This window comes from Garra rufa, chromosome 4 (genome assembly GCF_049309525.1).
Source record: "Garra rufa chromosome 4, GarRuf1.0, whole genome shotgun sequence".
In the NCBI taxonomy this organism is placed as follows: domain Eukaryota; kingdom Metazoa; phylum Chordata; class Actinopteri; order Cypriniformes; family Cyprinidae; genus Garra; species Garra rufa.
In genome coordinates, this window is record NC_133364.1 from 35299020 (window position 1) to 35312568 (window position 13549).

At 39.8% G+C, this 13549-nt stretch overlaps 1 protein-coding gene across 1 annotated transcript; it reads left to right on the forward strand.

Moving 5' to 3' along the window:
- The first annotated feature begins 264 nt into the window (after window positions 1–264).
- LOC141333956 (uncharacterized) lies at window positions 265–9033 on the forward strand. Its single transcript, XM_073839109.1, has 2 exons — window positions 265–408; window positions 6815–9033. The coding sequence occupies exons 1-2, from the start codon at window positions 324–326 to the stop codon at window positions 7768–7770; spliced, it is 1041 nt and encodes a 346-aa protein (XP_073695210.1). The 5' UTR covers window positions 265–323; the 3' UTR covers window positions 7771–9033.
- The last annotated feature ends 4516 nt before the right edge of the window (window positions 9034–13549 follow it).

The following is a 13549-nucleotide window of genomic DNA, read 5'->3' on the forward strand; positions in this document are numbered from 1 at the left end:
ACGTTGCAGAACTCTTATTAAATATTATTTCCACATACCAAATTTAAATCTTAATGCAAACATTAAACTTGTGTATAATTTCCGTTGTAAGTGCTATTTTTTTTGTTGTTTTTGTCTTGTCAGGTCATTTAAGGGCATTAACTACCTCTGACGCTACCTCAGTGTGCTGACTACTGAATTAGGGAGCTGATTGAGACACGTACCCAGAAATTTAGTTTAGATTTATTTTTCTTTCTGTTAATCATTCTCATTTTAAACAGGATCAACACAGAAAAATACTGGCTGAAGCAACTCCAGGATCCAGGTGACTGACTATAATAAAGATGTCGTGTATTAAAGAGGAGAGTGAAGACGTGTGGATTGAAGAAACAATCAGAGTCAAACATGAAGATACTGAGGCACAAACAGGTTGTTTTTTTAATTCTCAAGGCTGGACTCACTCATTTGATTCTTGTTCAAATATGCAGTTCCACAGAAATCAATGATATATTTGAGGAAAGTCATATGAGAGCAAAACATGTTATCATATTACACTTTAACATACCTGAATAATTTCAAAACTACTGCTCATTTCCCATGTTCTCCAATAAAAGATATTTTAAACTATTTTTACCTCAAAGTTCGCTTTCAGACAGCGGCGATTGTCTATAGTAACTTCCAGTTATGATCTGATGAGGATTCTGAGGGGAAAAAAAATGCAATGCAATGCTAAAGACTACTTGGACTGCCGTATTTTTGTTGCTGTTAAAGAAATGCTCATTATTTCTAAAGAAATGAGACGTAAACATGCAATGTAAGTGTTTTTCAAAAATCTAAGCTTTTGGATTTCAAGGGTGTTAAGACTTGTGTGGCTTAAAGGTGCAGTGTGTAATATTTAAGATTATCTCTAGACAGAAATGCAATATCATATACATAACTATGTTTTCAGGGGTGAATAAAGACCTTACTTAATTAATCATTATGTTTTTATTACCTTACAATTACCAGTTTATATCTACATAGACCGCGGGTCCCCCCACATGGAAGCCGCCGTTATGTTTCTACTGTAGCCCTGAACGGACAAACTGCTCTACAGATCGCGTTTCATCACTGCTGTTCTTGGGAAAAAACACTGACACAATGATGAACAAGTAACTGCAATATTCACAATAACATCGTTTTATTGAATTATCAAGTAAATATAATTCTCTTATTTACGTTTTAAAAGAAACTTGATTATTCTTTGCTGTCTGAAACGACGACATCTTAATCGCCTGTCGGTTGCCGTAGTTTCTGTAAAGGGAGGGGTGAGCGGTGGACGGAGCCGTTGGTTGCAATCAGGTTGCAATTCAAAACTTAACCGCTAGATGCCGCAAAAATCTACACACTGCACCTTTAATATTAGGGCTGCACAATATATCAAAAATTATCGTTATCGCGCTATTAGTATACGCGATATCAGTATCGCAGAAAGTTGCGATAACTGACATTTAATTTATGTGCCAAACATTTGTGCGTTGCATGCATAAATTGTCCTGATTTGACCGAACAGATGGGGGCTTACTCTCTTTCAACCCGCCTCCCAAGTAGGTTCTATAATGTTATTGGCTAGAACGGGCCAAAAGGTGAACCTGGTGCCTCAGAGCAGAGAATGAATTAAGCAATAAGGTACGAGAGGCCTCAAGTACCTTATTGCTTTTATAAAACGGTTACCACACAATAAAAACATTAAAATCCAAAATATATATTAATTTATATATATTAGGTTGTACGTTTTCATAAGGTAAAATCATTAACTGCCTTCCGCTGTAAAAAGTAGTCCCTAACTGCTGCAGCTGTGTTTACGTTGCTAAGGGTGGTTGCTAAAAAGGTTCAATGATACACAAAACCTTTGAGTGAAGCGGTCAGAGCAGTGCCGTATCATGACTACGACACAGCTGCTGACCAATCAGAATTGAGGAATGGAACTAACCGTTTTAGAAAAATAAATACGGCAGGAGTATGAAGGGAGAAAATGACAACAGCGCTGAACTTGTGCCTAAAAAGAACTGTACGTCTGAAATATACAGGGATCAAAATTGCGACCGTTTATGCTCCCAAAATTTAATCTGCACAACCTCAAATTATATTTGGGAGCATTTGTTGCAAGTGCGAGAAATTGTTGTGGCGCGACCTAGTTTCATTTCTTTACAAAGCTTTTGCTAACCTTACAACTGTATCTCGCTCAATAAGAGTTAGAAAGCTATGAATTATGAACAAAAGCAATAATAACCTAGATAGCACACGTACATCTGCAAGACGTCTGTTAAAGGTCTCTTGATCTGGAAAGCATCTGTCTTTTGTCTGTAAGATGTCAGTTTTACCTACATTCTGATTCAGCATCTTAAAGACATCTAATAGACATCTGATGGGAAACATCTAATAGATGTATTGCAGATGAGCAAACTACGTCTTTCAGATATCTTGCAGATGTAAATGCAGACGTCAAATAGACATCTCCGAGATGTAAGTGTGCTATCAGGGAATTATGAATTATTCCACCCATGTGTTAAAATGTAAGGTGTTTTGTGTTAAATGAGACCATTTTCATCCATTTAGCCCTATGAATGTGGAAATGGGATACTTTTCAATTCAGGTATGCCTTGTCTTGCAGAATAGAGACCCCTAGAGGACATTTTGCCTCCCTTCAATTATATCTCTCTAACTTTTTTTTTTAAATGGCACAGCTTAAATTCTTTTTTCCCGTTTTACTGGCACATAGTGGAATCAAAAGAAACTTTCTGCAGCATCATAGACCAAACAGATTTCAAATAACAAGCTCAAATAAAAACATAATAAAAAAAGCTAAATTAGATTTTTTTGTGTGTGTGTTTAGCATTCAAATATGAAAAAATACAATAAAAACATTTTAATCATTCCACCCATGTGTAAAAATTAATTTTTTTCTGTAAAATGAGATAATTTTTAACAATTTACTCCAATGTATGTGAGCAGGGCACTATTTTAAATTCAGGTATGCCAAAATCAGTAAAAAAATCCAAAATATGCAGCAGAGCTGAAGGGGTTAAAGTAACCTCTTGTATTGCAGAATGCATTCTCTGCACTGCCGAGAGTTTCGCGCGATCCTTAAAACGAAACCAAAAGTAAAACGCGCATGTGCATTCAAAAGCAATTTTCATACCCCACGCTTAGAGAGCACAAATTATGCTAGATCAAATATCTAGGCTGTTATTAGAACAGTGGGCTATAATAAGTAAATTCAGTCTCTATTTGCACTTTGAATATTGAAAGATTAGTCTACTTTGAATATGGCTGCATTTATTGTCTATTTTTTTTTTTGTTATTTATACTGTAATTAAAAAAAATAAAATAATTCTGAGGCTTTCAGAAACAGCCCATTTGATTTGCCTGGCAATTGGAATCGGCCATGAGGAATCAAGATCGGTGCATTAAAAATAATTTTTTTTTTTTTTTTTTGAAGCTCCTTACTTTAATAGTTTTAATAGTAAATTTTTTTATTTTTTTATTACATTTTTGTTTCATAATATTTGTTTTATTTACAAAAAAAACAGGCAAGGCAAGGAAATATTTAGTTTGAAAGATGCTCTTGAGTGTATGGTTAATAAAATGTAATGTTTGAAAGCAATTTATTTTGTGTTTGCAGGTCTATGGTAACAGCAAACCAGAAATCAGAATATAAGTCGAGGTTTTAAGTCATTCAAAATTTTTGCAACTTCTTTGACCACTTCCTTTTTTTAGCCTGAATTAGATTTAATTTGGATGACAGAAGAATATCTATTACCTGTTTATTTTAGCATGATCATTACATATATAAATGATTTAAAAAAATAGATAATAATAATAATAACAATAATAATTATTATTACACGGCTCTTTGGAATGCTTGATTCTGATTGGTCAGTTGAGACATTTGCAGGTTTGTTCTTTTCAAATAATCACCGCTCCAAAGTAATAACGCATAGCCGGTACTACTTGTATGTTTAAAATCCCTCCGTGCCAACAAAGATTACCGTTTGGCGCCATCTTGTGACAAACACTGGACAACCACAATTAACAATGGAAAATTTCGACATTAATCTATTTAAATTGTCTTACTAACGTACATAGTTTGAATGTTAGTCACGTGGTACTATATCGTTTCGCGGAAGGATAAAAATGTTAATTTAAAACAAATATGCCAATAAAAGATTTCAAATTCATATTCATGTCCAGTTTTTTCCTTATGTGGCAAGCAGCCGTGTAATAAGCGGGATAATGTACAGGCAGCCTGTAGTTATCGCGAAATAAGCCCCTTCAGTGTGATACAATCCTGATCACACTGTCGGGGCTTATTACTGCGATAACTACCGGCTGCCTGTACATTATCCCTTACTTAAAGCATTTCTCTAGGGAAATGTAATATCACAAGAAATATCATTATTGCAATATTCAACACCAATATCACATATTTTCCCAATATCGTGCTTAATATAACGTAAATTATAATGATGAATAAATGATATATAGATACAGTGCCATGTTGTGAAGTGATGTTAGTGTTCACTGTGTTTCTTTAGAGTATAGAGTATGTGCTTGCCGTACTTAAAGGTTGTATCAGCGATTTCTAGCCTGAAACATAAAGTGTCAAATTCAGCTAACCTTTCTTCACGATCCGCTCGCTGCCTGCCCCATAAATTGTCTGTGAAAAAACCGTGTCTCTCTGGTCAGCCTAGGGTCCGAGATATGCCAAAAAAAACAATCGGCACTACCAACCTTTCCACACAATAACAAACAGTGTTCCAACCAATCAGCGTCAGGGGTTTGGTGTTGTGGACTTTCGCTCCGCCTCCCTCACATCCCAGCACCAGTAGGAAAGTCCACAACACCAAACCCCTGATGCTGATTGGTTGGAACACTGTTTGTTTATGTGTGGAAAGGTTGGTAGTGCCGATTGTTTTTTTGGCATATCTCGGACCCTAGGCTGACCAGAGAGACGCGGTTTTTTCACAGACAATTTATGGGGCAGGCAGCGAGCGGATCGTGAAGAAAGGTCAGCTGAGATTGACACTTTATGTTTTAGGCTAGAAATCGCTGATACAACCTTTAATATAAGGTAATTCGTGCCAAAACATGGAAACAATCGGCCAATTTTATCCTATTGTTTACCATATTTATTTACCAGTGCTGCCCTGGGGTTTGGTAATTTTGGTGTTTTAGGCTGTAAAGATTTTTTTAAATAACTGAAAACATTTGGTGAAGTGATATAGACATAATGCGATCAAGAGCTCCCTGTAAATAATTTAGAATTAGGGTTGTCCCAATCAGCTTTTTTTGCCCTAGAGTCCGAGTCATTTGATTTCGAGTCCCGATCCGATACCTCTATAATACATAAAAAAAAGAATAAAGAAGAGCAAAGAAACAGATCCAGGATGTTCCTTATTTTTTATTTAATTCCCCTTATTTTAACATTTAACAACTCCGTTAACTAACAGAGCACTTCTGTGAGGTAGCTTGAACAATCAAGTGATAAATTACATAAACTCTTCACTTCTGGACATTAGTGCAACAGTAAATATATCTATAAAAAAGTCTAATATAAAAACGAATAGCACCTCAACTTAAAATACCCGGCAGGCATGTAAACAAATAAATTAATAAAAAAATAAAATAATTTATAAAATGAAAGGGCCACAGTTTAAAAAATGCTATATTTTATAAACTCATTGACATTACAAAACTCAGTATGCCCTGACAACACTCAAAAAGTTTGGGGGTTATAATAAACTTTGTAAAAATGCTAATAACTTCTGATCAAAATGGCTTATTGTAAAGAAAGTGATCTCAAGATATTCTTTGGGTCATGCCGAAAACATTGATATTGATTTGGCCAAAATTGGCTAAACTTCCTGTCTGCTATTGTTCAAAACCTACTTTTTCGAACTCCTCCTAGATCGTTGGTCAGATTTTCACCCGATCGGATCATCTTCGGACCATGCTGACAAAAAGTTATGGATTTTGTGTCAAAATATGAAACGGTTTTCGTTTAATGCATCTACAAATTTGCCAGAAAAATGCCAAAGTGCATCTGAGGCTGTATCTCTGCAAATCTTTGAGATATTTGCAAATTTTGTATGTGGCATTGACACCTCACACTGATCACACCACATCAATTTGATAACAGCCCCACCTATTGGTCAAGAGTAATAAACCATTCATTAACTATTAATTAATACATTTCCGAAAATGCTAATAACTGTAGATTGCACTAGCCTATTGTTATGAAGTGGTCTCAAAATATCCGAAAACATAGATACCATTTATGCCATTGTTGGCCAAACTTACTGTCCGCCATATTGATTGTTGAAAACCTTGAAACTTTTTTGAACTCTTCCCAGACCATTTGTCCGATTTTCACCAAAATCGAGTCAGATCATCTTCAGACAGTGCTGACAAAAAGTTATAGATTTCATGTTGATTGATGAAACCGTTTTCGTACAGCACCGCTACAAATTTTAGACTTGATGATAAAATGACTCTGACGCTTTGTCTTTGCAAAGCTTTGACATAATGACACCAAACTTTGAGTGTGCCTTTGTCACCTCACACTAAACACACCACATCAATCTCATAACAGTAACACCTGGTGTTGGACAGTGATGAATCTTTCAATCATCTTTATGTGACTGTATTTGGTTTTTCAGCCTTTTTGCTTGGAATCTTAACTATGTCTTTAATTGCACATTGATGCAGCTGGTCTGATGCTGCCTGACATATCTCTTCTTTGTGCTTGGCCCCATAATTGGTTAATTTGCATTTGTCTCTTTTTCCACCTTAGACCCAGTGGAACTGAAAAAGGAAAGTCAAGAACTCAGTGAAGTGGAAGAGAAAAATCAGGGTGAGATCCACCATGATTTCACGACTGGTGAAAAACCCAGACAGACTAAAAAGATTTCCTCACGAAAAAGAGCTCAGAAGACCAAACCTAACAGTTCTAATCAAACACAAGAACAAAACAAAAAGAGAGTTCACACTAGAGAGAAAATATTTGTATGTGATCAATGTGGAAAGAGTTTCCAAACAAATAAGTACCTTACGAATCACATGAGAGTTCACAGTGAAGAGAGGCTGTTCACCTGCAAACAGTGTGGAAAGAGCTTCTCACAAGAAGTCAATCTGAACACTCACCTGAAAGTTCACACTGGAGAGAAGTCGTTCACGTGTGATCAGTGTGGGAAGCGTTTCATACGTAAAGGAGACCTTAATAACCACATGAGTCTTCACACCGGAGTGAGACTTTATAACTGCACACTGTGTGCGAAGAGTTTCTCGTGCAAAGGAAATCTTAACACTCACATGAGAATTCACACCGGAGAGAAGCCCTTTATATGCGACCAGTGTGGGAATTGTTTCAGGTGCAAAGCAACTCTTAGTAACCACATGAAAATTCACTCAAGGGAAGACTGTTTTAAATGTCATCAGTGTGGAAGGAGTTTTATAGACGGCGATCATCTGAAGATTCACATAACGACTCACGTTGGAGAGAAGCCTAACATGTGCCATCACTGCGGAAAGACTTTCACAAAGCAGTCGCACCTTAAGAATCACATCCGAATACACACCGGAGAGAAGCCTTTCGCCTGCTCTCAGTGTGAGAAGAGTTTCACCGTTAAAGCAAACCTTCAGACTCACATGAGAGTTCACTCTGGAGAGAAGCCGTTCACCTGCCATCATTGTGGAAAAAGTTTCAGACATCAAGGGAACTTTAACAATCATGTGAAGCTTCATGTGTAAAATGTATTCCGCCATTAAAGATGCATCTGCAAAGACATGTGCTTGTGAGACCCTATTTGTGTGGAAGGGGTTTTAAATGACCAAATTAGCCAAACCTGAACTGAGTGTGTCATAAGGATAAGGGAGACAAACAAAATGTGCAGTGGACGGGGTTCTCCAGGACAGAGAAAAAAATGACTATGATGTTTGTTTTTTTCACTCTGTGCCGTGAAGCATAGAGCATCTTAAACCCTGCTTTGTCTGCCTGTTTCATGAAGGTACACTCTTAAAAATAAAGGTGCTATAAAAAAGTCCTTCACAGCGATCCCATAGATTAACCATTTTTGGTTCCAGAAAGAACCATTCAGTCAAAAGGTTCTTTAAAGAACTGCCTCTTTCTTACATTTTTTAGAATCTGAAGAACCTTCTTTCGCCACAAAGAACCTTTTGTGACTCAAAAAGGTTCTTCAAATGACTTAATCTAGAGCATGCATACCTCCAGACATTTTCTTTAAGGAACCATCTAGACAAAAAAAGGTTCTTCCGTGGAATCGTAAAGGACCTTTATTTTTAAGAGTGTAGGTGAACAAATTCAGAGTAGTTTTAGAGTTGACAAAAGCAAGCAAATCCATCTTGGTTTTGATCAGATTCAGAAGGCTCAAAACAGTCAATAAGCCTATAAATGTTCAGTCATTTCAGTGTTGATCCTGACTGTGTGATTAACTCTGGAGTACAGGCACCTGAAGTCAAGCAGAACGTGAAGAGCAGTGGTTTACCCACATAGCACCACATGTCCGTCTCCAAGATGTCTGTCAAAGACCTCTTGATCTGGAAAGCATCTGTAAGATGTCAGTTTTACATACATTGTAACATCTTATATACGTCTATTTGTCATCTGATAGGAAACGTTCAATAGATGTATTGCAGATGAGCAAACTACGTAAATATTACGTCTTGCAGATGTAAATGCAAACATCAAATAGACATCTCCGAGATGTTTGTGTGCTATCAGGGTAATTCACTTCTGTGCTGATTAAGAGTTATTATTAAAAATGTGATTGTGACATTCGGACTGTGTTTGCTTATGTTTTCATTTCTTATATTTTTCCTGCCAGGCATTAATCACTATGGCTACACATCAGTTACTCCTAACAACTAGTCATCTTTGAGTTTCTAGACTAGTGTATTTTAAGTCCAGGGTCAGGTATTGTTTCTGTTAAGAGCTATTGTGGTGTACTACATGTTGATGCTTTTTTCTATTGCATTTCCTGAGTTTACTTTTGTTTAATAAATGAGTTTACTTAAATAGTCTTCTTCTGCCTTCATCTTCATTGGCCTGAAAACTCTGCAGGGCTGCGGCCCTAATTCTCATCCTGGACTATTCACAGCCCTCTAAATATGTATTTGTCTTAGGGAGATGCTCAGTGAATCACAGACACAAGTTTTTCCTGCCTGTTTTTCATAGATATTAACATATATTGTTATATCTTATAAATTGATTTGTATAAGAAAAATCAATTGTTAAAATGCTAGTATTAAGTAGTTGATGTACACTTTAGAATATAATAATATGAAAGATACTTTATGACCAAAGTCAGAAGTCCGACATGGGCTTAATTGGTACTCTGGGACCAGTTTAAGCCTGCATATGTTCCCACATCAAGCCCACATCATGATTCATTCACAGTATATATATATATCATATTTGGATCACCTCACCTCAGTTTTCTTACTTTTATTTTACACTCAGCCAATATAACAATCTAGCTTCTTGTTTACAGTCTACCTAAATGCACTCTTAAATCTTGAACCGGGGAAGGACTCCTGTCCCTGATGAGCATCAACTCTGATCTTGGCTTTCACTCACTTTTCTGTCCACTCCAAACTGTTTTGCTAGAACAGAAAAGGCGAAATTCTCATACAATTTTTTTTTTTTTTTTATTATCAAACATGAGCAGACACCCATTATGTAATGGTGCTACATGGTGTGTAATTTGTAGACCTAAATATCTAAATACTACCTTAATTTACAGCTACAAGTAAGGTAAAAGGTAGTAGTACTTATTAAACACTTTCACTCAGAAAATTGCTGAAAGTTTGTGAAAAAGACAGTATTTTGCATCTGGGCAACAGGCAATAATACATCTTCTCACTACTCATCAGATCAAACATACTACTCACTGATAGGTGAACCCTGCTGTCAATCACCTAGTCCCCTAGTCCCATGCAAACTCGGGGTCCTTTCACACTAGCACTTTTGGTGCAATTTCAACTGACGTCACAGTTCGGTTCGTTTTAGATGATGAGAATGTTGTCTTCTGTTCTCAGGTACGTAGCTGCGAACCGTACGAGCGTGAGTGACACGTTGCAAGCAGATAACTGTATATCCTCTTAGCATTCCAACTATCCACCCCCTGGACATTTTGCATGTCAAGTACTGAGGAGCTGAACCATTGAGGGCTTTATAAGTAATTAGCAGTGCAGTGCAGTGTTGACAGAACCGGGCTAATATGGTCATACTTTCTGGTTCTAGTAAGAACTCTAGCTGCTGCATTTTGGACTAGCTGGAGTCTGTTTATATAAGTGAGCAGAACAACCACCCAATAAAGCATTACATTAATCTATCCTTGAGGTCATGAACGCATGAATTAATGTTTCTGCATTTGACATTGAGAGCATAGGTTGTAATGTTAAAATGTTTTTGAGATAGAAAAATTAGTTCCCTTCCGAGGGAACTCTCACCGCGTCCCCTAGGGGTCGCTATTGGGGAACGCTGCAGCGTGACTCGTGTCTGAAGAATGCATAGAAAAACTCCATGAAATGGCCGGCGACAGCGTATGACGTCACTGCGGCGCGCACGTCGCTGCTGGTACGTCACTACCGGGCGACACAGTATAAAGAGTCGCCGAAGTAAACATACAGCCTCTTCGCTGTCTTCAGCATTCTCTTTGTCTAGGAGTGCATATTCTCTCACCGGAGGCCTGCTTGTGACGTGTGTGGTAATCTGATACCCGCACTTTCACACCGCCCGAGCTGTGAGGGGAGAACGCAAGCAAGATTACCTCTTGAGAGAGTAGAATGCGATCGGTGCATTCATTGCTTGTTTGTAACGAGAGGCACGCTCTCATACCCACTTGCTACGACTCTCTGCTACGTGGGTGTGGTAAATTACAGCTCGTTCAGCTCCCGAGGGACTAATGGGCTTATTGCGAAAATGCAGTACGCAAAGGAGGGAGGTGAGTTTCTCTGTTCCTCATTTTGCATGAGTGTTTGCCTCTCGCGGCATTAACAGACGCATTCGCGGCGTCGCCAGCGGCTCCTTGCTCGTTTTATTCCCGAGGGAATTTGGCGTCTGGGCGGAGTTTGTTTAGCTCCCGCGGGAGCCGAATATGTGCTGCGCGTCGCGATTGTGGAGTTAATTTACTGCCATAAAATATGTATGTGCATGTATATGTATATACATATGCATGTTATATATGCGTATATGTGTGCATATAAAGGGGAGAGATTTTCCTAGACTAGTTCGACCATGATATTATGCAGATCATGGCGGAACAGTCTTATTAACTACAGCTGTCTGAGGCTAGCTGTATGTTAACTCTTCCTACTTTAGGGCTGGAGGCTTTCAGTCAGTTTTTACCTCTGGTAGTCCTTCCTACACATACAGATATCTGCGGATATCTGTGTGTGGGCTTACTGATTACTTTTTGTTTGGAAACATAAAAGTAGTTCTTTTAAGCTCTTGCCTAGATGGTGATGTCTCCCCTGCTAGGGTTTAAATAGACAGCCCACTCTGCTGGTTTGGGCTGTTTTCAGGAGGACTAACCGGAGGTCTTTCACTGATCTGTTAGTTTTTTTCCAGGCTTATTGGCTTTTCTGGATTTACGTGATTTGGGCTAGGTAGATCACTGCCTTCGAGTCCTTCACTCCATGAAGGCCCAGGTCCGAGCCCTACAACATGAGCTCCCTGCACGCAGCGGTTCTTATGTCCCATAAGAACCTCCATTAACCAGTGGTCTGGATTTTAACTCCTTAAACAGGTTTTGTTTAAGTTGGAGTTAAATGCAGGTCACTCATGGGTGAGTACGATCCATATTTTTCTTTTAATAAAGAAAAGGAACGTAATATTGTCTCAGGCCTGTGTGTTGTGTTTTTGCTTTTCAGAGAAAAACATGAGTTCACGGCGGATGCTCCCCCTCTGATCCTACGGGTTATGGTTATGGCAGTGTTCGTCCTATCCACGCCACAGGTCGTGCGGTAAACCACCCTCTCAGCATATGTTAGACATAGGACTTAGGTCCTCTTCAAGGTAAGCTCCCTAAGTTTCCTTCTTAGGATTGCCCTTGGCATGTTTAACATTTGTCCTTTGCAGGCCTTTTTTCTGAGAATCCCTCTTCCAGACTCTCTCTGTGGACTTTAGATCCTGTGAAGTGATCTTATCAGCCGAAGGTTCTTTCCAGCACCTCCTGAGTTTTGTCTCCGAGGAGCAATTTCTCAGTTCTCCAGTAACTAAAGTAGTACTCCCCTTTCCGCGGAAAGGGTTTATTCAGAGTACCGCTTCTCACTGACAAGCCAGGTTTTCTCCCCGGTTCATCTGGGTTAGGAGCCTGTCCCTCTTGTCCAGGCTGATTCTCACTCTTCAGGCTCACACTCGAGCTGGGCTCTCCCCTTCCCAAGGGAAGGGTCCCTAACGAGCGCCCCCTCGGCGGGATGGGCGTTCCTCCCTGGCCTTCAGGGTTAGGAGTCTATCCTCATAAGTTCCTGCTCCGGGGGATTTATGTCCCGTTGAGACAGGAACATAAGTCCACCTAGACTGGGGTCTGTCGATCCCCCTGTTAGCCCGAGGGCAGGGTCGACTCTCTGAGGTAGTACTCCCCTTTCTGCGGAAGGGGTTTATTTAGAGTACTGTTTCTCGCTGACAGAGCCAGGTTCTCCTCCCGGTTCATCTGGGTTAGGGGCCTGTCCTTCTTGTCCAGGCTGATTCTCAGTCTTCAGGCCTCACGCACGAGCTGGGCTCTCCCCTTTCCGAGGAAAGGGTCCCCTATGAGCGCCCCTCGTCAGGACGGGCGTTCCTCCCTGGCCTTCAGGGTTAGGAGTCTGTCACCATGACTATCCAGGAGCTCCCTTCTCAGGAACTTTAAGTAACTTTAGTAGCTCCCCTTTCCGCGGAAAGGGTCCTCTCAGAACTCTTCAACGACAGCAGCTCACCTTAATTCAAGGTTCGTCAGTAGCACCACTGTCGTGTGGACAAATTCCCCTCTGTTTGGGTAGAATCTGTCATCAGGCTTCCTGAGTCAGTTATGATTGCTCCCCTTTTGAGAAAGGGTTCCTCTCGAGCGCTGCTCCTGGCAGGAGGAGTAAGCTCCCCTTCTGAGGAAGGGTAAAATCCGAGCGCTGCCTCCTGGCAGGCGGGTTTTCCTCTCTGTTAATCAGGGTTAGGAGCCTGTCTGCGCCTGACTTCCGGGTCGAGTGTCACCTCCCCTTCAGGCTTTATGATTTGAGCACGGCTCCTAGTGGGATGAGTATGCTCCCCTTCCGAGGAAGGGTAATTCCTGAGCACCACCTTCTCCTAGTAGGCATCCATGTGGACTTGGTCTAGTATGCTCCCCTTTACACTAAAGGGTCCCTTCAGAGCTTTGCCCTTTTTAAGGACGGATGTTCCTCCCTGCAAGTCGGGGTTAGGGGTCTGTCCGCTGTCTGCGTCCACTATCATGATGGTCAGTAGCTCCATGATTTCATCAGTCGACTAACAGTTTGCGGACTGTCTGTCCTGATTGGGGTGTAGCATTGCTCCCCTCTC